Source organism: Filicampus tigris, chromosome 18 (genome assembly GCF_054856515.1).
Source record: "Filicampus tigris isolate MCC_2025a chromosome 18, RoL_Ftig_1.0, whole genome shotgun sequence".
In the NCBI taxonomy this organism is placed as follows: Eukaryota; Metazoa; Chordata; class Actinopteri; order Syngnathiformes; family Syngnathidae; genus Filicampus; species Filicampus tigris.
Window position 1 is genome coordinate 1,297,361 of NC_141234.1, and position 22,878 is coordinate 1,320,238.

The 22,878-nt window shown below is 48.6% G+C and overlaps 3 protein-coding genes across 5 annotated transcripts; 1 reads left to right on the forward strand and 2 right to left on the reverse strand.

The window, feature by feature from the left end:
- Positions 1–5,254: 5,254 nt before the first annotated feature.
- Positions 5,255–12,105, reverse strand: sytl1 (synaptotagmin-like 1). Of its 2 annotated transcripts, XM_086015424.1 has the most exons (14): positions 11,963–12,081; positions 11,577–11,720; positions 10,433–10,571; positions 9,904–10,055; positions 9,702–9,816; positions 9,572–9,623; positions 8,951–9,052; positions 8,692–8,870; positions 7,729–7,831; positions 7,339–7,500; positions 6,636–6,714; positions 6,452–6,548; positions 5,631–5,836; positions 5,255–5,558 (listed from the first exon to the last, which is right to left on the reverse strand). In XM_086015424.1, the coding sequence occupies exons 2-14, from the start codon at positions 11,662–11,664 to the stop codon at positions 5,413–5,415; spliced, it is 1,620 nt and encodes a 539-aa protein (XP_085871550.1). In that variant the 5' UTR covers positions 11,665–11,720; positions 11,963–12,081; the 3' UTR covers positions 5,255–5,412. The 2 variants fall into 2 exon arrangements, with proteins under 2 accessions (XP_085871550.1, XP_085871551.1); XM_086015425.1 differs by lacking the exon at positions 11,577–11,720 and having other exon boundaries at positions 11,963–12,105.
- Positions 12,106–13,260: 1,155 nt separating this feature from the next.
- On the reverse strand, positions 13,261–18,497 carry cd164l2 (CD164 sialomucin-like 2). 2 transcript variants are annotated; one of them, XM_086014779.1, is made up of 7 exons: positions 18,423–18,497; positions 15,837–15,939; positions 15,663–15,749; positions 15,409–15,501; positions 14,746–14,781; positions 14,493–14,646; positions 13,261–13,601 (listed from the first exon to the last, which is right to left on the reverse strand). In XM_086014779.1, exons 2-7 carry the CDS (start codon positions 15,922–15,924, stop codon positions 13,586–13,588), a joined length of 474 nt encoding a protein of 157 aa, XP_085870905.1. In that variant the 5' UTR covers positions 15,925–15,939; positions 18,423–18,497; the 3' UTR covers positions 13,261–13,585. The 2 variants fall into 2 exon arrangements, with proteins under 2 accessions (XP_085870905.1, XP_085870906.1); XM_086014780.1 differs by lacking the exon at positions 18,423–18,497 and adding an exon at positions 17,264–17,327.
- Positions 18,498–18,639: 142 nt separating this feature from the next.
- On the forward strand, positions 18,640–22,580 carry gpr3 (G protein-coupled receptor 3). The gene is made up of 2 exons (XM_086013847.1): positions 18,640–18,832; positions 19,990–22,580. Exon 2 carries the CDS (start codon positions 20,013–20,015, stop codon positions 21,000–21,002), a length of 990 nt encoding a protein of 329 aa, XP_085869973.1. The 5' UTR covers positions 18,640–18,832; positions 19,990–20,012; the 3' UTR covers positions 21,003–22,580.
- The last annotated feature ends 298 nt before the right edge of the window (positions 22,581–22,878 follow it).

A 22,878-nucleotide genomic window follows, 5' to 3' on the forward strand; every position in this document is an offset into this window, starting at 1 on the left:
GCAAACGCGGTGAGAACGCCAAAAGCTCGGCTGCCGGCAACAAATGCGTTTTAGCTTTTGACTCGGAAATAACAAAGCGACGCTGATCTATTTGAGATCTTTGGATGTGTGCGTGTCATGAAGCCTTTTTGGGGGACTTTTAGCTAACATGGAAACAAAGGTTTTGCTCCATTAACGGGCTAGCCGAGTTCAAGACGATTGTAAGAAAGTTGCTGACAATAAAGATCCTCCTTTTTCTTCTTCTTGATCATCTCATCAGTCTGCGCGTGTTGAGTAGTCTCATGTGTGATCTTTTTCTGCGCTCCGTCAGGGACGTTTGCAAAGCATGCAGCCAGTCATCTTCTAAATGTTGACTTGGCTTTGCCAAAACAAGCGAGTCCAATCATCCAGGAGCGGACCAGGGACGCGCGCCACTGACCCATTAGCAAGTGTCTCGTCCGCAAATGTCATCATTTCACCAAACATTCCCCCCCAAAAACAAAACATCATCAGACAAGGAGTGCAAAGGGACATCAAGTATTCATTAGTCGATGACCTCTTTTGTGTGCATTTTCCTGCAAGAGCAGGAAGTGTCAAAACTGAGCCACGTGGACGAAAGCAGCAAAGTTTGACTATTTTATTTCAAGCCGAAGTGGCGCAAGAGCCCGTGCGCGGTGGCGCCGGTCGCCCGTCTTCACGCCGGATGACGAGCCCCTTTGGATTTCCTTTTGGACGCTCGATTCCTTGGCGCAACTTTGGCTTGAGGACGGACAGCCGGACTGCCGCCGGGACCACCGCCGGCGCCGCCGGGACCCTGAGCATGAATCACATTGGTGGCCAGGCTCACACCGGCGGTGGCAACCATTTCAGCTTCAGTCGGAGGAGACTTGAACTTTTCTTTCTGGCCGTTGTCTGGACTCTCATCATCTGGACAAAAAACAACAAACAAAACAGTCAAAGCGTTTTGCCAAATGATTGCATCGCATCTCTCGAGTCTCCAACAAAACTGAGAGCGCTTGTCATAGAGAAAGTGCTGAGCATTGTCACGTGCTTTAATTTGGACTGGATCAGCTGGACATTTCGCCACGTCAACATGAATTCATCGTTTTGGTTGCCAAATTTCAGCCGGTGTTACTTGGGCCTTGAAAATCTCCTTTGGGTCTTCATGTACCCAAATGTCAGGAAGACCAAAGGTCACGTGGATAATTAGCAGCGATGTTCTTTTCGGGCCCGTCGAATCCGTTTGTCGAGAAGAAAATCAGGCACAAATGCGTTGAAGAGTGACGGGCGCGAAAGACGGCATCTGACCTTCTTCCGCTTCGGCGCCGTCGGTTGCCGCGGCAGCTTCTGGAAATGAAATTAAGAATCATGATGCGGTCGGAGGCCCGGACGGCTCATTTGCATGAAGAAATTGATGTGCGGACCAAGGGCGAGATTTCCCTCCCGGCACTCAGAATGTGACGCGCCGACGAGCGTCACCCGATTGGCCGCGCGAGCTGCAAGGGAGACAAATGGGACAAAAAGTTGATGGCGGCTGGCGCCGTCTCGCTGGCACGAGTGCGTCATGGCAAATGTCACATTGGACGTGGTGGTCCCGCTTTGGGGGTGTGGCTAACTTTCAAAGCAAACGCAAGACGTTGCTTTCGCCAGAGCGGACAACAAGTGACGCCGGTCTGCTCGAGAGCAACGGCCAAAGGCGGAGGTGTGACGCCGGCCGCGAGTCCAGCAGATGAGGGAAGCCCCGCCCCCTTTGCTTGCGTGCGTGTCGACGGGACCGCTTGCGTGCGGGAAGCTTGAAAGTGCGCGCTTGAGACGGCCGCACCTTCCGCGTCCAATCGCCCGTCCTCGAGTAACTCCGTCTTCGTTTTGTCTTCTTTCAGGTATTCTCGGATCAGAACAAGTCATTGTTTTCCACGGCGGGCGCACGCGTTTGGCTCTCACCTGTGGAAACTTCGTCGGACGTGGAGTCTGAGTAGGAAAGACATATCGAGCCATGAGAAAGATTGAAGCCGACCGAGGGCCGGGACCGATCGCCGACTGACCGTCTCCGAGCGCCGGCGCCGCCAACATGGCCGCCCACAGGAGGAGCAGCGCCTTTCTGCAAGTCACAAGCAGGTAGTCAAGCTTTTCCGCAACGTACGCCCGGCGGCGACGAGGCTCGCGTGCTTTTCCGCGCTCTTCGGCCCGCTCGGCGAACCGCTGCGCCACGCGGGCTTTTGCGCTCTCAACGCTTCGCTTCGCTTCGGTCTGACAAAGACCCGGCTGTACGCGTGCGGGGAGTTGCATCGTGGGAGCGAGGAGGATCCTACCCGGTGAACATGCTGAGGTCCAAAAGGTCCGCGGTTGTGCCCCGATCACCGATGGTCTGACTTGCCGTGTCTTGCGCCGCCGTTTTTATATCTCCCCAAATGTCACTGTGTGTGCGTGCCTGCGAGAGTGTCGGATTGCTGTGTCAAGAACATTGACTCGGTTGACGTGACGCTCCTCGACAAGCACACTCAAATGTTTTTGCCCAAAAGCATTTGTTGACGTGAGCGGCAAGATGGCGGACACGTCCGCCCGGCCCGGCCCGGCCCGGCCCGGCCCGGCCCGGCGCTGCCGCAGAAAAGCCACAGCTTGGCTTTCTCCGGGTACTTGCCAATTCCTCCCGCTTTGAAGACAAAGCAATCGTTTTGAAGCGACAATGACGGCGCGATCGCCCGCGGCCCGATGTGTGCCCCGCGATTGGCTGTTGGCACGTCCGGGCTAGCCAAAAAGGATTTGACATCGAGCGGAGGAGCCCCGTAACGCCCTTGGCCAAAGAGCGTAAAACGCTCACGCCAGGGCTGCTCGATCATCAACCAAAACATGTTGGTCCCCGTTATTTATTCAAATGATCTCTTGTTTTTGGGTACACAACAAGAAAATGTTGAAGCATCAAAAATATAGAGACAAATGAATGCAAGTAAGTTTGTTTTGGACCCGACACAATTCATCAAATGTATGATTTCCTTGTGAAAGCAAACATATGAAGAATGTTTTTTTTGACAGTGATGCCAATTGAGTAATAGTCGCAAGTGTCATCTGGATGAATTGCACAGCCCGGTTTGCGGTTTGGGAAATACTCGTTTTGCTCAGACAATGGAGGACAGGTCCCCATTTCCAAAGCCCACCCGACTGCAGACCGCCGACTCCAAGCAAATACGGGCCAACTGCGGAAGTGTGTCAGCTGATCCGTGGGCCTTTTGTTCAATGTGGATTTTTTTTTTCTTCCCTACAAAATGCCAAGATGCAACCGTGACCGTGCAACAAGTCCAAAAGCAACCTCATTCAGGCTAACGGCCGCGTATTCTTTTTCAATGTTAGTTGACGGGCTGGACTGCCGACGGCGGGGCCACAGACTTTTGGCCCGTTTCGGGATGGAAACATGCGTCTGCTTTGGTCCTTAATGCGCCGCCGGCCGACGTCAAACGCGCTCGTCCTCATCTAAGTCTGCTGCCGTAACACAACCTCCGTCCTGTGAAACTTTGCCCACTTTGTCCACACACAACAAGCATGTTGCTTGTGGGAGCTGTTTTTGCGGAAGCGCACACACACACACACACACACACGCAAAAGGTCATTTGGGGGGGGGGTTGCGGCTTGAATTTCGATCCACATTTGTCCGGAAGAACAATCAGAGCAGAACCACCTGGAACCTGAAACATCCCAGACGCAAGCAGAGTCCACATTTGGAGTGATGGCAGACTTGGCATTCACACGCACGCGGCGGCCTCACAATCACGCGATGACGTCATTGTTCGCATCAAGCCTTTCCTAACAAGTTGCCATTAGTCCATTCCGTCCTAACGGATGATAGCCATTCCTACATTTTGCACTGTTTTTTTTTTTTTTCTTTTTTCTGGCAGGTCAAATTGGCGGGGGGTCGGGCAGCGGGGCGGGCGTCTGGCATTACAGTGTCAAAGGCTCTTCTGTTTGAAAACGTTTTCCGTGTAAACTGAGTCTGAAAGTCCGCTCGGCCAATTGTGCGCCTTTGAAAGAGTGTAAGGTCAAACGTTGGACGCCGTCAACCGTCCGTCCTCTGCCTGTCTGAGCAGGAATGCAAATTTAGCACGGCAACATTTTCCCTTTCTTATTTGACTCATTTTGGTGTGAATGCATACAATGATATCAATGGTGTTTTTGGGTGGAAAAAGCCCGCCCGCCTGCCGCAAGCTGCCTCAGCCACAGGTCCGTCGACTCGAGCGCGTTTGCCTGCCGCTTGAGGAGAAGCACTTGTGCCGAAAGCCAAACTGTGGCACGGTTCCGACTTTCCGGGCCCTCCGCGCCTCTGCTCGGTAAAAGGAGGAAACGGTCTTAAAGTGCTCGGGGCACCGAAAGTAGAAACGCACGACACAGGTGAAAGCCCAGTACCACATGTTTGTCGACTTTTCCAACCCCCTTTTAAAGTTAAAGTCCGCCCCCAAAAAAGTCTTGACAAGAATATGTTCCATGCGCCTCCAATAGTCGAAAGACGGCATTCTGATTCATATTGCGTTTGTGGAATATGAGTTCAGCGGCAAAGTCGAGACGTTTTTAGCTATATGAGGGGGCGGCCATTTTGCTGTCGACTGAAAATAACATCACCGTTGCTCGGGTAACCACCAATCGCGGCTCACCTGTTTTCTGCAGCTGAGCCGCAATTAGTCATTGCCGGAAACCCGAGCGACCGGGACGTCGTTTTCAGTCGACGGGAGTGACAAAATGGCCGCCCCAAAAAGGTAACTTGTGCCCCTCATTATTATTAAAGCAACACTGCGTCATATGTCCGTTTTTGTTGATTATGGCGGTGCCATGTGGACAAAAGCGGTATTGTTTTGACAAAAATCCACCACGTTTCCCATGCGTGCCAGCGCGTGGTGTCGTGAAATCCCGAGGAGCCGTCCTCGTATAGCGAAAGGAGGAAGTGAGTATTTCGTAAAGCAATTTGGGACATTTGGAATTTTTTTGTGTGCCAGCCGACCCTCCTCCAAGTTGCTTTGTGCCAGTAAAAACGATACAGACCCCCGTCAGGGCATGACAAAAGTCCCAATCAAAGACTGTACTTGGAAGTCAATGTTTCATCAAGAGTTGAGAAAAAATTTTATTCAGCTCGATTTCTCTCCCAGTGCCGCTTTAAGGAGGGAAAAATGCATTTGTACGACTATGTTCAAATCACTCCAAAATAGAGTTTAACGCGCATGAGATGCATTTTTCGGGGCATGACTTTGACTTTGCATTCGGAGCACCGATTCACCTTTGACGAGCAAGCCGGAAAAACGGGTTTCACGTTTAATTACAGAAGGCAATCACATGGTCACAGCTGGAAAATGGAAACGACATACAAGCAAATTATTCTTCATATTTGACAGCTCATTTACAATCTCCACTCTGGGAGGAACGACTATAAAAGAGCTGGGCGTTTTCAGTCCAACGTCAGTCAGACGAGCGGCGCCTCAAGTCGGTCCTGATGGGCAACGTGGCTTCGATCCACTGGTTTTGGTTCTTGATCATGGAGGTCCACACCGAGACTTCTTCTTCCGTGGAGTCCATCCAGCTGACCGCCTCGCCGTAGCTCTGACCTGCGCGCAGAGGCCGCGCCTTGAGCGGACTTTCGAAGCCTTTTGGCCTCGCCCCAAAGAAGGGGGTCTCACCGGTTCCGCAGCTGAGGCGGATGCCGCCCATCATGTGCTGCCCGAAGCCCTCGCGCCGCCACACGCTCAACTCGGCGCAGGCCTCCTCCAGGTCGCTGCTCTGGAAGCCGTCGTACACCATGGTGTGGTTGTACGACGGGCTGACGGAGCGCTTCACCACCTGCGTCTTCTGGCCGCTCTGGCAGCCGGCGTCCGGCAGGATGTAACTGTGAAAAAGTGTGGGGGGGGGGCAAAAAAGCAAGCATGAACTCATACTTTGGGTGCTCTTGCAAGGCCCGCAGAATAGGAGCACCCAACCTAGCCAAAGGAAGAGTCCGATCTTCCATTTTCCAATCAGCAGCGGAACATGGGTTGCTTTCGCCCAAAACACTGGAAAGGATTGATAAATCCCTGTAGATGGCGCCGTTGCATCGCTTCAGAGTTGAGACCAGCGCACCTCTTGCCGAGATTAGGCAGCTCATGGAGTGAATGACGAGAGCCGTGTAAGAAAGCCAGCCACGTTCAACTTGAGCTATGCGCCGAGTCGTTTCTTAGTTGGACCGAAATCTCATTTTGCCGTCCAGCCTCTTGTTAAGTCTTCAGACTCGCTGTTCTGCTTGCTTGGAAGTTTCTCTTCTCGCAAAAAGCTCGTTTTCGCCGCTTCAAACTGCTGTTTTGGGTGAGCCTAAGCCACGTTCTGCTGCTGATTGCTCAACAACGGAAGGAGCTAGAAACTATAGGCTTCGAAAGCGGCCGGCAGCGATGAGTTATGGATTGGCTCCCCGTCGCTTTTCCGCCACCTCGCGCGACAGAAAAGTCAACACAACGGCGAGCGAACAAACCTCTTGACAAACGAGTCGACGGCGCCCCCTTTTTTGGACAACAGACCCTGAGCCTCCCGAAGCCAAATGTGAAGCTCCCCCGTGAGCGGCAGACCACCTCGGGACACACGCAAAGGGGGGTGCACTGGGTCATCGCGAGCGGCAGTCGAGACGCGGGAGACTTGCCAATGTTTGCTTTGCTCACCTTCAAATCCTTCCGGGATGAACTTGATGGAGAAGAAGAGGGTGCCGCGGCTGCTGACGCACTCGGGCCTCAAGTAGAACTGTCGCGTCAAGATGACAGAAAGGAGCTTAGTTGAAATTCACACGCCGTTTTTCCTCGTCTGTCCTCTGGCAGAAGACGGCGCGGCGCGGCGCGTCTCCTCCAGTAAGGCCGCAAAATGATGACCGGGCCACTTCATTAGGTAGCCCTGTACACAGCTTTATGGTATCACACAGACTGCTTACTGATATATAGAGATTTGTTTTTTTCTCTAAAAAGGCAAGAAAACAAAAATGGAGCCTCCGAAGCTAGTGTGACTGAACAACATGATATTTGGTAGGTATGCCTGTAATGTGTAGTCCAGCAAAAAAAAAAAAAAAAAAAGATCAGGAAGTCATGACGAGGAAGTCGGGCATTTTAATTCAAAGTGGCCTTTCCAGAGTCCCTTTGGCCGTGTCCCGGAGTCTTTCAAACGCAAATTTTGACTGATGGCTACAAAAATCGGACCTGACATTGGAGACGGACGGGAGATTCGATATTGAGACACTGACACGTTTTTAGTCAGTGCGTGTGAGCGCAGCATGGTAGCCCATTTCCATCATCGCCATAAAACAGTCAAATACTAATTGCGCCCATGCTCCCAATGAAGCGGCCAGATGTGTGCGTGTGCGTGTGCGCGCGTCACCCGTGGCTGCAGGTCCTGCCAGCGCGGTTGCGTGCAGCTCCAGTCCCAGAGGCCCAGCGCCACCTCCACTTCGCCCAGGAAAACATTCCTGGCCAGGGGCTCGGCGTGCCACACGGACAGGTTGAGGGTGCGACCGCTCAGCACGTTTTGCCGCACTTTGTACTGGTCAAACACACAAAAATTATCCAATCACAATCGGCAAATTCCCTGCCATTTGTATTTGGATATCGACTTACCGGCCACAATATTAGGTACACCTACAGTCGCGTGAAAAATGGTGCCATCGTAAGGAAAAGAATGATAATGGATGTGATGGGATATTCATCTGGTATCGGAACTGATTGGTCGGTGTACCTAATGTTGTGTCCAGACAGCGGCTGGCGCTCTCACTTTGAGCGTCTGCTCGAAGACGGGGTTCTGCGTCCGCCTCTTCACAACCGTCTTCCTCTTGCCGCGACTGGACACGTCGGGCAGCAGGTAACACTTGACGTATCTGAAAAGCACCGGCGCCGGCCTGAGCTCCGCAAAAATTGGGAGCAGTAAACCATCTTTTTGCATGCAAGAAGGTGCACACGTCACCAATCAATGACTCCTCCCTCCCCACCATAGCTTCGCTTAAACTATCCAATGTGACTGCGACGCATCATCGAATCAGTCGGAAAAATAAAAGCCGACCGGCTTCGGATGCCCACCGCGAGATGGCGGCAGCAATCGTCAATATCAGCAATATCGATTCGAATCGGTTTCCTTGCGGTGGAAGGACGCCATCGGTTGGTGGCGCTAACCGGCCGATAGAATTCATGTGCTCGCATTTTCGCAGCTTCTGTGAAGAGCAAATTGTGTTTCTATACTTTTGATTAAGAAACGTGTGAAATTAACGGAGGTGCTTTTCTGCGTGGTCACAGAATTAATCATCAATTGGTCATTTTTATTGGAATCAATCAGTATGCATTCAATACTTAAAAAAAAACCTTTTTTTTTGCCCTTTTTTGTGAATAAAGTCACGTGTCTTTTCCACAATAAAAGGCAAAATAGTACAAGCATCAAGTATTTACTTGATGACTTTTCTTCCCTCATTAAACCAAATTTGCAATCGTATTTGTGAAAGAAGTAGTCCAATTGCTTATTTAGATTCCGTGACACTGATTCTGAAGGCCATGGGCGGATTAGACTGAAATCTGATTGGACAACAAAACATTTGAACCCTCACATAAACCCACTTGAAGTGCTCCGAAACGAAGACATAACGTAAAAAACTGAGGTCGGAAATGTTGCTTTGTGTTTCTGCGCGTGTTTTTGGCCAGCAAAAGAGGCCACGCTGGCCTTGACTCTCGGCCAGCCGCTAACACTCACGGATCGGAGCGGTTCTCGTGCGCCGCCGCCGCCGCCGCCGAGATGTCCTCGCAGCGGTGCACCTTGACGCGCAGCTCCCCCTTGTGGCCGTCGTAGGCCAGCGAGAACTGCATGCGGCCGCGCACCTCCACCACGCCGAAGATGCCCGAGCTGAACAGACTCATCATGCCGCCGCTCAGCTACGCACGGCGACAAAATCCCGGCTGGCTCATCCAAAACTTAATCAAGTGTGCGTGTGTGTGTGTGTGTGCGCGCGTACCGTATAGCTGGAATGAAAGTTGTTTTTGTTGCGCAAAGGTTCCGAGTCATTCACGATGCTGCACATAGACACAGACTCCCTTTTGTAATGCTGATAATCTTCCTAAAACAACAGATACGGACTCATGTGACATGACAACATGAACAATGTTCTCATCTGGTTTTATGGATGAAGGTGGGACTTTTTTTTTTCCTGACTCAGAATCAGTCACAAAGCACCTCGCATCAGGTTGGATTTTTTTTCTTTTAATTCTCTGACTTTTCTGCTTTAACTTCCTAGCAAAAGTGGGAGAAAAATTCGAGAAGTTTACTGAGACTGAACATAAAGCAAAATTACACGTGTATGTAAAACAACCTAGATAACTTTGCCTTAAAGTCTGCTAGCTTAATGCTAACGCATAGTGAAAAGTGCCATAGACAGGCTACAGAAGAGCATTGGTGTCGCAATTTAAAAAAAAAAAAAAAGGGTAAAATAAACATTTTGGTGTGGGCTGGTACAGATTAATGGCATTAACATTCATTTCAATGGGAAAACATAATTTGAGTTATGTCCATAGAAGAAAAGATCATACAAGGCGGGAGGAAATCCTCCATTACAGCTGGCAATCAGGACTTCACATACCTTTGTTGTCATTCTTTTCCTACTGGGTGCGGAGCCAAAACTGGGTGGACTCCTGAATAATCACACAAAAATGTCAGCAAACAACAACAAACACGACTTTAGGGTAAAAAAAAATAAAATAAAAACTGACTCCGGACTGTCTTGGGCGGACTCTTTCAGTCGCGCCTCGACTTCCTCCTGGGAGCGGCTGTTTGACGGTTCGTCCGTCTCGTCGTCGATCGGGCTGACCGTCAACGGCTCGGTTGCTACGGAGGCCCAAAAGCGGTTGGATGGCCTCGTGTTAGCAAAAGTTTGTTGGGAAAATACAAAGGATGAAGACGGCGCGGACTGACCGTGGACCTTTGGCGCGCGGCGGCGTATGGTGGCGCGCACCAGGTCCGAGCCGGACATCCGACCGCGGTGCCGCCTGCTGGACGCCTCGCGGAACCACGCCCCGGACTGCGAGTGCAGCTGCGCCGGGTCGGCTCGGGTCCGCGCCAGCATCCTGTTGACACAGCAAACAGCCGCGTGACGGCGACATTCTTGTTTGATTACCTTGGAAGGCCATCGGGCTCATTATTCAAATGAGATGCTCGACGGCGTTACAAAGCTGAAGCGTGTGTGGGTGTGTCCTGTTAAACAACGGTTAGAAACGCCTTCATCTTCTTCCCGCACTTGAAAGGCACCCAAATGCGTTTAATGGCTCGTTTGAGGTTGAGGAAGCGGTGTTCCGCGCTTTGAATTTGAGACTTGCAAATGTCGTCTCAGTCCATTTGAAAGGTCATTGGGCGACTTTCTCCGCTGTTACATTAGATTGCGGTTGATGGCAGCGGTTCTTAATGTTGTGGCCGCTTGCGCGTGAGAGTGCGCTTCACCTCTGACCTTACGCGTCCTTCGTCTTGACGTCGCAGGTCCATGTCTCGCAGGAGCACTTGCAAGATGGTGTCCTGCTCCTCCTCCGTCAGGTGGCTCAGGTCCAGAGACCCGACGACACTCTCGGCCTCCGCGTCCGCCTCCATGCCTGTGCCAAAAAAAAAAAAAAAAAACCCCAGTCATGTCAAAAATTGCAAAAATATTTTGAAAAAATATGATTATCGAAATCATATTTCAGCAAAGTCCTTTGCTCAGATTCTGTTATTATTGGTCAGACGCACCTAACCGGCTACTTGTTGCTAGGCGGAATTTGTTTCACTTAAATCAGAATCAGACTGTTATTACAGGAAGTAGTTGCCCTAAAAGGCTCAATACTTGCTAAGGAAATAAGTCCAAAAACATTTCTTATTTGTACATAAGTCACAGGGAAACCACTTCCAGTATGCCAGCAACTCCTTGAATTAGCCAGCAACTTTTCTGGCCCACGAGCAGCTCTTCCACTTAAGCGTCTCCTCAGCTTTGAGTGTGGTTTTTTTCCCTCCCCACCAAGGTCTTTCTGTCCACTTCCTGTCCATCAGCAAGTCCTTCTGCGGTCTGCTTGCAACTCTCCTCTCTTGGCCTATTATCAAGTCTCATCTCCGCTGGTGTGTTTTTCCTCCACGGGCAAATCTTCTCGTCTGCTCGCAATGCTACCGACTGTTTCCGTCGATCATTAACTCTTCCCGTTCCCGTTTTCCATCAACTCTTTCTTGTCACTCCTAATGCTCACGACGCTTACTGTCAGCTAGCAACAGCTCCGGGATTGTTTTCCTTGCCGGCTCTAGTGGGGGGGGGGGGGGGGGGGCTTGCCCGATATATAGGGTGCTGAGATAATAATTGATATTTCAGGATATCATATAAAATGCTGGAGGGGCTTAACTGGAGCTACACGGATTTCTAGTGGTGCAAGGGCACCAACAAGCCCTGTTGTAGCTTCATCCCTCCAAAGGCAAGTTTTCAGGCCAGCAAGAACCATGATTGACATCATCCTCAAACCTCAGGAAGAAATACCACCATTAACGTCTACTGGCTGATTAATTATTCATCTACCACCGATGACTCGGCAACTTTTCAATGCAGCCAGGTTAGTTATTCCTCTCTACTTCCTGCTCACCTTCATTTACAAAAAAAAAAAAATGTACACATGAAGTGTGTATGTGTCTTGTGTTGCCTCCAGGCAACTGAGGAGGTAAATGGCGCATGCGCAGTGCGGGTGGCTAGGTTGGTCCAACCGGAACTGAGCCAACATCAACTCCACCTGAGGCGACGCAAAAACGACATGAGAAGAGTGACAAGCAGCCATTGTGCAGCAAATTTATCTTTGCAAGTCACTTTTATGAACATGTTTGTTTGGGTGTTCGCCCATTGCTCGCACGAAACGTCGCCTTTGACGTATTTGTCGTCTTTGAGATCAGCCCACGCGTGGGACGAAACACCTGTCGCCGTTTTTAAAGAGACCGCAACACGTTAGCAAAGCACACCAAAATGGAGTTACTTTACCTTTTAATCGACAGTTTCGCGGAGCCCCATGCGTGGAAAGTTTGCCGCAAACTTGTGTTGAACGTGTGTGTCCGTCGTGGACTGTTTTTGTGTCAAGTGTGTGCGTGCGTTGTGTCAACTCGGTGAACACGCCTTCTGCTGCCTGTAAGGGGGGAGGGGGGAGGGAGGGAGGGCTGTGTGCGTAGGGAGGTGGTTCCACACAAGGATGTTATTAAATCGAAAACTAGGGCTGAGCAATTATGGAACTCTTAAAATAATAATCATAATTATTTTTGATTGATAGTGAAATGCTAGCTAATCAACGGGAATATTTATTGATTTCAAATCTTTGGATTTTATTCAACAAGTAAAACTCAACTCTAACTAGAACTCCAAAAAACAGCAGGAAATAAGTTGGTAACAAGTACAAGAATATGTTAAAGTGGTAGCAATAATTTTTTTTAAAAAAAAGCGATAGTAAAGACCTGCTGTTTCTGTTTCTGTTGCGCATAATTTGGCCTCTTAGGGGCAATGTGCTGCGGTGCAATTATGGAGATGCACGCTTAAGAGTAGAGGCAGAAAGTCACATTTGATCATTAACATCCAATGATAATTTGTGTTAGCCCGTTTGCCTTCGACTGGCTAACAATAGCCTGCCGATATTTCAAAAAACAAAGTATTTAAATGTACAATGTGTGTAATTCTTTTTCGTGTGTTTAATTTGACAGTAAACACCAATTAGGGTGTCAAGAAACATCTGAAAAGTACGACTTAAACACACACCGGCTCTTGCTACACACCAATATAAGTGACCATTCGTCAATTATCCGACAGTACCCGAAGGCCACATTTGTGCTGGGAATGGAGCGAATGCTCGGAATGAAAACGACTTTTTTTCCCCTCCTTCTTTTGTCGACAAAATTGGACATTAGCCACGGTCTCTGAGGTTCTGTGAGGGTCCATTCAAGCATTTTTGGTTGTGGTCCAGATTGGGAGTGAGTGAGAGGTCCTGGAAAGGAGCTCGGAGGCCTCATGCGGGTGAATTCCATTCTGATCCACATTGAACATCCAATAGGAATTGAGAAATCAACTGGCAATACAAGTGTGAAAATGAACTAACCGCACGAGATAAAAACAAACAAAATATGTCCTGACACACATGCGCTAGCATTAGCAACTCTTCTGGTTGACAGAAGGTTGCTGTTATGGTCTGCTTGCACTTTTTCACTTCACTGTTCTATGGTTATCATTACAATTTTCCTCCGTGGCATCATGTGGAGGAAAAAAGCGCTTGACAAGGGAAGCAGAAAGCGGACACGTTCCACGCGTGCCTCCTAACTTTATTTCAGCGACGACAAAAACAAGCAATCCAACATCGTTAGCATTAGCATGCTAGCACACAAAAGACTTCTTTTTGTCGCGTGTATCTACAGAAAAAAAATCCCGTCTCAACACAATCCAACACAAAAATACACACAAATGAAAAGCGTAGAAGAGAAGTGATTTGCCCCCAGTCCTGCGAGAAGGGAGAGAGGAGGGGGGGAGGGGGGATCACGACGACCAGTCGTAAAAATGCGGTGTCTTGTCGTCACCATCCCGTGAGTCATCCTTTCTTTCGTCGTCCTTCATCGCAGCCCGGTCACCTCACTGAGGCTGCTCTCTGCACACGCAAGCATACCGATGACATCATCACCGGGGATGCAAATTGAACATCATGTGGAAAAAAAAATATTGGGGCAGTCCGAAAATGTCCTAATATTTTTGTCCATCAACAATGAGTGAATGAGTCAGTATTGCAATGCTAACGCTGCAAAAACTTCCATTTCTTGTTCTATGGTTATCATTATGCCTTAATTATGTGCTGTCATCGTGCCTCTGGTGTAGTCGCACATAAAAAAAACCCGACAACAACACAAAACAAGCCCAAAAAGAAAAAGCAAATGGGACGTTCCAAACCAATTTTAAGGATAGTTGACATGACTTGGCAAACTGGATCGATGTGCCCGGAGCAACACTGTTCCTGTATGGCCACCAGAGGCCGCTGTTTCACACACTTATAACAACCACATTTACATCATGATCATTTATATATTTATCATCAAGAGTAGTTGTTGCGATCATTGTAAGCATATTTTCGATTATTGCGGCGTAGGAAGGCTGTATTTAGGAATAACTGTATCAACTTAGTGACTTTTATTTTTTTACATGTTGGGATGCGTACAATTGTATGAATGTTCTGTTGTAGTAAAGAAAACCCTTAATAAAATATAAGTTCTAAAAAAAAAAAAGAGTAGTTGCATTAAATTTGCTAAAATTTTAAAATGTATTTAAATGTATTCAAATGTATTTCCCTCACAAAATGAATTTCTTGCAAACAAACAAAAATACTATTGTAAAAAGATTTTTTTTTTTAATGATTACATGACATCAAAATGATTTGACATATTTTGTTAATATCAATTAAATGAGTTAACGACAAATATTACAACATTTATCTGAAACTTATTATCCAAGCACACACACACACAGTGTGAGTGTTGCGGGGCCTCACATGGGGTCGTAGTCGTTCTGCTCGTTGGACTTGAGGAAGCGCATGGCGAGCACGCCGCCGGCCTGCAGGCAGAGGACCAGCACCACGCCGCCGATGAAGCTGGACAAGTTGAAGCGGGCCGGCGACAGCTGCGGCCGCGTTTTGCCGCCCTCGCCTGCAAACATGAGAGCGATGCATGCACACACGGCAATTATGCAAGTTGGGAGGCTTTGACGCAGGAGGGGAGCGATGGAGTGATGCCAAATCCATTTACCTGAGTCACCGCCTCCTTCGGCCACCGTCTCCACCGCTGCACACACACACACACAAAAACAGCAGTTAGCGTGTGTGTGCGTCATTGCTGGATTAGCATTTCCCCACTGTACTGAAGACTGCCAGAAAAAATGTCATGAGATAAATGTTATAAAGTGAGATGACTCATCACAAACGTCACATCTGTTAGAGCAAACCAGTCCGGTAGCAACCCTTCTTGTCCGCTGCCAATTTTTCCGATCTGCTGACGACTCTTCGCGACTGCTGGCAACTTGTCGCTCGCAATTCTTCTCGTCTGCTAGCGACGCCTCCAACTCTACAACTCTTCCTTTTAGCTAGAATTGCTTCCTGTCCACTGGCACCTCCCCCTGTCCATGAGCAACTCTTCCTTCCTACTACCAATTCTTCCTGCTAGCAAATCTTGCTGTCCACCAGCAACACCTCCAACTCGTCCTGTCTGCTAGCATCTCTTGCAGTCAGCTAGCAACTCCTCAGAAGCTTTACGTCTGCTCGCAACTCTTCCTAGTGATGCTTGGTCCAAGTGACACTTGCCTGCTAGCTAGCGATGTTCCATTGTTTACTTTGTATTAAACATCAAATTAAAAAAAAAATAATAATAATAATTAGAAGGTAGAAAGTGCACCATCTAGTGGTGGCGTTGTACCCGTGCAGAGCTCTGACACGCGGGTCCAGCTGCAGTTCCTGGAGCCGTCGGCCACGTTGCCCTCGTCTGTCACGCACACGCCCGTGTCGTTACCTGAGAGTGACACCATGACTTCAACGCGCGTGCGTGTGTGTATTGTGGAATGCTGAATAATTCACATGCCACAAACCACATCAGCTCACGTAACAGCAGCTGCCATGCTACAATTACTTTCAATGTGTGTGTGTGTGTGTGTGTGTGTGTGTGTGTTTTACCATCAGGGCACAGCCTCCATACGCAGCCGGTCAGGTTGAGCATGGAGTCGCCAACGCAGAGGTCACATGACTGAGCTTGACTACAATCTTAAAGGAAGCACAAGAGCTGTCAATCAAGTGGAGCCACTTTTTCGATTGACGGGCGGTCCCAAAAGTCCGAATAATGACTCTTACCCGCCTGTGAGTGCACGCAGGACGTCGCCGCCAGCAGCAGCAGCAGCAGCAGCGCGCACAAGAACATCTTCGTTGAAAAATTCTGCATCCGGACCTAATTATACTGACCAAAAATAAATAAGTCAAACCAAAATACAATACAAATAATAATGAATAATAAAAAAAAAAATCCTCCAGGAGGCTGAGCGCTGAAGAGCGATGTGACAATGGCAGCAAGAAGACAGAAAGAGTGTGTGTGCGTGCGTGTGTGTGTGTGTGTAATGTGATCCAAACTTGGTCACTAGGCAACCATAACAAGACCCACCTCAGGTCAGTTGAAAAACACAAACACAGGTACAGTACACATAGATTCTGTAAGGTTCAGAACCACATAGATAACCAAATACAAATTATGAGGCGTACACATAAATATAAAGACAGATGCAAGTACATGATGACGTGTACATTTAAGTAACATTCTGTCAGGTATACAGTACAAATGATCTATAGATGACATAATAGATGGGAGATGATTGAGCAATAGTACAGAGAGTTCGACCTGGAATATAGATAGAGCCAGATCAATCTAGGACAGACAGATGGTGATCTATAATTCGTAGATCTGGAATAGATACTGTATATCTAGGATATATTGATCCGGGGTCGAAAGATATTTTGAGATTGAATGCCCAACAAAGAGAGAGCTATTATGGACATTTTTAGAATGGCATGTTTGGAATAGCTGGACCTCAAACAGCTAGCTCGAGCTAGACAGATCTAGAATGTATAAAAATGGGCTATTTGGGTGGATGGCTCTAGAATAAAGCAGGATAGAGCCGTCTAGAATAATTGACAAGCACGGCTGGGTAGCCCGAGAACAGATCAAATATAGGCTTTATCCATCCAAACTATTCTAGAATAGATAGATTTAGAATCCAAATTGAAACTAGATGAACGCAAGCTATAGGCAGAAAAAAATATATAGAATTGTAGAACACGCCGATTTAGGTCATCCTGAGCCCGGGTAGATTACAATAAATAGCTCCAGAATAAATGCAAAATAGAGAGAGAGATCTAGAATAAACATTTGTGGACTAAATGGCTCTTGGATGCATAGATAGAGCTCAAATTGTTAACTAGAGCTAGATAGTTCTGCTATTGATAGCGACAGGCTTCATCGATCTCAGGCGTCAGAATCAAGATGCAGACATCGAGGAGGAGAGCTATACGATTTTGGTGCACATGGATGCTCCGGGCCAGGTGGTTTCAGCTTGTCTGGTGGGTGCTTGTTCACACTACCGCTGCTGTGACTCACCCACATCTCACACTTGCACAATCAGGTGTTTCATTCCGGTGTCACGACACTTTTTTTTTTTTTTTTTTTTTGCTACCCACCCGCCTCTCTCACATCCACAATGTAAAACAATCAATCCGCTAGGCGCTCATACGTGAATGAAGGTGCCTGTCGAGAGAAAGGCCCCAACGACGTCACCTCGCAGCCCGGAAATGTCCTTATTTGGTCGTGATTCCCTTCCACGCGGCCGTCCCGCCCACTCGTGATGCTGCACCCACGCTCGCTATTAAGACGGGGAAGCCTCTGTCGTATCTACTCGGTGACCTTGGACGCTCGATAATAAACACAAGTTACACAGTCATGACGGAGAACGCTTAATACACACGATACAGTATTTGGGGTGGGTATTTTTGTGACGTGTCTTCCCGCAAGGGGGCAGCAAAAGTAGTCATATGCAGTACATAAACAGGTGACACGTTGCATAACTCCAAGTGAAGAGATTTAATGTGGTAGTACATAACCTATAATGTGTGTCGACTTGTAGTATACTAGTGCATATGCACGCTGACCACTTCATTAGGAACACCGGAGGAGACCCGAGGGCAGCCAACGCAAGCAAGAGCGCTTCAAAATATTTGGCCTTGACAGTGACAATGTTCACTTTACGGACCGCTTACATTAAAATGAACAAAAATAAGCATACATGTGAAAAGAAAAAGAAAAAAGTAAAAAGGAGAGAATGAAGAATTGCATTCAAATGAAATTTATAAATAATCCAAATAAACCCATAAAAAAATCTAGCATGTCTAAATCTGGGGGGAAAAAAATGTCAAAATTGTCCTTTACAAAGGCAAGGTCTTCATGTAAAATAAAATAAATAAATAATTTGAGACAAACTAAAAACAAACGGTGAAAAGAAAACAAGTTCAAATGATCCTTTATGTAGATCGTTAAATATACATTTAAAATGTATCAAAACCAACTGTATAAAAATGCAATCATTCGAATATACAAATGATGAAATTGAAAAAAAAAAAACACTTTCCCTCATATTTTGACCTTTTTGTCTACTCACAAATGCGTCATTATTATTCATGATCAAACACCAAAGTGCCCCTTGAATGCCGTTAAAAGCTGGTGTTGGTGTACCTAATAAAGTGGCCGTGAGTCATTACTGCGTTTCAGAACCGTGGACAGCACCCGCTCAAAAAAGAAAAAGGTGGTTGTGGGGGGGGGGGGGGGGGTGTCTCTCCGTTCTCCATTTGAACGGATATATGCTTGTACGCGCGTGTGCGTGAGTGGACATTACTTACCAGAAAGGAGCACAATAATGGCGGCGGACCGCAGTGGGCGTGTCTTCGTCGATGCCGCATTTTTCTGAATGAAATTACTCCACATAACCGCCCCCCCGCCCGGCCCCCATCCCTCTCCTGCATCCTCGCCTCCTGATTGGTGGGCGTGCCTGCCTGTGACGTCACGGCGGCTTTTCTTGTGGACGGCGCGCTGCGATCTTGAGCATCCATTCTTGCTTTGGAGCAACCACACGGAGGACGAGAAGATTTTTCTCTGCTGGACCGGAGCGGGACCACCGAGCGGATAGCCCCGACCGGAAGTGCACGAAGGACGGCGAGAGAGAGCGAGAAGAGAGTCCGCTTGATTGCACCCTTTTGGATCTTACATTAGAAACGTCAGCAAAAGAGGAAATCAAGCCATTTTTCACAAGGTACATTTATGAATACTATTTATATATATATATTAATATACATATCTATCTATCTCTATATACAAACACGCGCACCTATATCTGTACATATATTTACATACATTTATCTATATATAGATTGCGTGCTTATTCTCAGTGGCGCTCAGGTTACACAACAAGGGGTCCCCCCCCCCCCCCCCATCCTATCACGAACATCCAACGTCACCCCCTATTTTGGACTAAATAATATTTATTATTTATTTAATACGAATTAATAATATTAATAACCCATGCACGATGGGATGATTGGCTGGCACTAAAATGGGGTCTGCGCATGACAGCAAGAGCGACCTAATTGGCAACGGAGAGGCGCGCTGGTATGCACGCGTGTCCGTGGGCCGAACACCGTGTCTGGACATTCGTGGGAGGGGGGCAACACTCCCCAGCACTTCACACATGCACCAACTCTAGTTCGGACCGCAAATACAGCTTCTAAGGTACTATTCGGGCATTTTCCCTGCAGGGAAATAGAGGATTAAGAAAAACAATAGGATTGGGTTTGATTAGCCTCAGTTGTCTTATTTTCAGAAAACACGGGGGAAAATACATATATTTGAGATTAGAAATGACTCAGGCAATTACTATTTGGATAATGAAATTGAGTATTTTTAACTGTATAGTTGTGAAGAGGACATGAAGGGGCGGGGGGCAAAAAAAGAACTGGGTGGACAACCTGGTAAGGGAAGGAATAAGACATTGAAGAAAACTTCCAGATAATCCTTGATGGGGGGTGGGGAGGGTTGGGGTTGTGAAAAAAAAAAACTTACACTTAGGAAAACATCCTGAACCCGGAAAACACTCCTAGATCTGGGCGAAATCCTGGATGTCTGGTCTCTTAAATTGAAATTGGGGAATAGCAAAGCATTACTGGAAGCAGAAAAAAAAGATGCTAGTTTTTTTTGTTTTTTTTTTAAGGTTCTATGAATCTATGGATCCTGGATTTTCTTGGTCCCAAATTTTGTGTGTTTTCACACTTTTGACAACGTGTAGGAAAAACCACACCGGGTGATTCTCGGTGTAGTTCTGCCATCAAACACCGACCAAAACACAATCTCCTTGATGGATTTAATAAGAGAAGAACATTTCAGAAAAAGTCAAAGTGGCGTTCCTTTCCCCAGGTTGGAGCGGCGGCCTCGTAGCCATGAGACTGAATGCGTCCGAGCTGTCGTGGGAGGAGTCTTCGGGCGCGGAGGCCTTATCGGCGTCGGACCGCCAAGGAGGCGGCCCGCCCACTCGGGAAAGCCCGCCCCTGACGGCCTGGGGCGTGGCCCTGTGCGTTTCGGGGACGGTCATCACGGCCGAGAACGCGGTGGTGGTCGCCACCATCCTCGCCACGCCGTCCTTGCGCGCGCCCGTCTTCCTGCTGCTGGCCAGCCTGGGCTTGGCTGACCTGCTGGCGGGCGTGGCTCTGGTGGCCCACTTCCTGTTCCCGTTCTGCCTGGCGCCCAGCGACTGGTCCCAGCTGGTGACGTCGGGGCTTCTGGTGACTTCGTTGACCGCCTCGCTTTGCAGCCTGATGGGCGTCGCCCTGGACCGCTACCTCTCTCTGAGCCACGCCCTCACTTACGGCTCGGGACAATCTCGCCGGCGCGCCGCCCTGCTGCTGCTCGCGGTCTGGGCGGGAGCCTGCGTCATGGGGGCGGGCCCCGCCCTGGGCTGGAACTGCCTGGGCGAGGCGGCGTCTTGCTCGGTGGCGCCTCCCCTCACGCGGACGTACCTGTCGCTGCTGTGCGGCGGCTTCCTGGTGGTGGTGGCGGTCACCCTGCAGCTGTACGCCGGCATCTGCCGGGTGGCGCGGCGCCACGCCCACGCCATCGCCACCCAGAGGCACTTCCTGCCCTCCGGCCAGTCGTTCGCCGGCAAGCGCGGCGGCGGGCGGGGTTTCTCGCGCTTGGTGCTGGTTCTAGGAGTCTTTGTGGGTTGTTGGATGCCTTTCTCCTTGTGGGGGCTGCTGGGCGACGCATCCAGCCCGCCGCTGTACACCTATGCCACCCTGGTGCCCGCCGCCTTTAGCTCCCTGCTGAACCCCTTACTCTACAGCCTAAGGAACAAAGACATACGCAAGGTTCTGCTGCATGCCTGCTGCCCACGGAGGCGCGCCGCCCAACCGCACTGCCCCGTGGATGTGTAGGACCCCGCGTCGACTTGATCGTGAGCAACTCTGGGACACGATCCGAGATCGGAGGACAGCAAATTCAGAATCGGGGGGGGGGCGCCGCTGAGAATACCGGCATGTTAAAACATGCTGGTATTCCCCCCCCCCCCCAAGCCAATCTGACGACTGAAACGCCAAATTGAGCAACACGTTGACTTCTTCCATTCCCAAGGAACTGAAAATTAGTCAAGGAAAAGCCATAATTTGGGCGTAAATCCAGGGTTTCCCTGCCTTGTTTTTTAAATAAAAATTTAGACCTATGCAGGGGTTGGACACCCCCCAAATAAGCATTGTTCGGATGTGGAGGAGGTCCATGCTCTTCAGAATGAACATTTTTTTTTATGTTTGACATACTTGTATGAATATCAAATGTGAATTAAAACAACAGCCTCCTTGGGGGAGGTAATAAGACGACAGCCCCATTTCGCGCTGCCTAGCCCAACCGACCTTTGCCTATGCTTAAAGTACTCAATGCGATGTCTTCCCGACGTAGCATCAGAGCCATCGCGGAGCGTTCCAAGCAATCATCATTAGGTTCGTGATCTCAATAGGAGCAGCTGCAGCGGCCATGCAAGGTTGAATTGCTGGAAGTTGGGCATCCGATTATCCAAACGCGGCTGCAGAAAGGCGCATTTTGGCGAGTTCTGTTTTGACGGATTCGGATGATTAAACCGAGGCTCTACCGGTAGGCCTCAGATAACAGCGGTAGGTAGCAGGCACATCTAAATGCGTGAAGCCGCAGTGGCGGTGGCAACACACGGGCTGATAAATTCAACTGTTGTGGTCCTGATGCGCAGACGGCGTGAAAGGGTTGTTTTGAGAGTTCAAATGCTTTTCTTGTTGTTCTGAACCCACAGCAAATGTTTCTTTGGAATTGTTTGAAGTCAAAATCGGAAAGGAATGAAGTGCATTTTCTCCGGAAAGAAAAAAAAGGGAATGAACTTTTGATAAAAAGGGAGCCTCTGGGCGCATACGCCACAATTTGCGCCAGACGTGCGCTAAACAAAGTAGCGCTTGGAGCGTGAAATCTTTCACCCTCCCACATGAAGCAGCACTTTTCTTTTTCGGAAGCAGGACGTGAGGTCCTCCTCCCTTATGGTCCTCATCGGAACGTTCTGAACTGTCCTGGCCGGCGGCCATGCTGGAGGAACTCCCACTACTAGCAGACTTCTCTGTGCCTCCTGCCAACAATCGGCCCACTTGTAGCTGCGCGGGATTCCGCCGAGTGAAAACAAATCAGCCGCCCACCGCTCGTAAATAAAATGACATTTGTGCGGTTGTGGAGCGAGGGGGGGGGGTGAATCAAAGTCATGTTGTGGAGTTCATTGGATCCAAAGGCTTAATGATATGAATAATAAGATGTACTTGAAATGTGTGCTCCAAACACAATGTTCCAATGGAGAGCTCAGATTCTATTTTGCACACGCTCTCCTCCTTTCAAGGCACTTTTCAGCCATTGGGACTGTATGTTGCACAACCTTTTTGTCAAATGAATGAATGTTTTATACTGATGAATAATAAATAAGCTTTTTTTTTTTTTTCTTTCCTACGGAATGATGTCAGCATTCTTCCCTCGGGGATCGCCGATGCTTTTAGCAACGCTCGCAAGCGATTGAGCTGTCGGGACCTTATTTGAGTTTGCGTTAATGTTACTGCGTTCATGTGATTGCGCAAGTCAGTCTTTGTTTTTGGGGTTTTTTTTTTTGGGAGGGGGGTGGGCAAGATTTCATTTTATGTAACTTCAGAGTGGATTAACAAAAGAGGTTTTTTTTTTTTTTTTTTTAAAAGACAATGTGGGTTTTATGATGAGCAGTCATTCTTGCTAGACGAACAGAAAATAGAATACAATCTC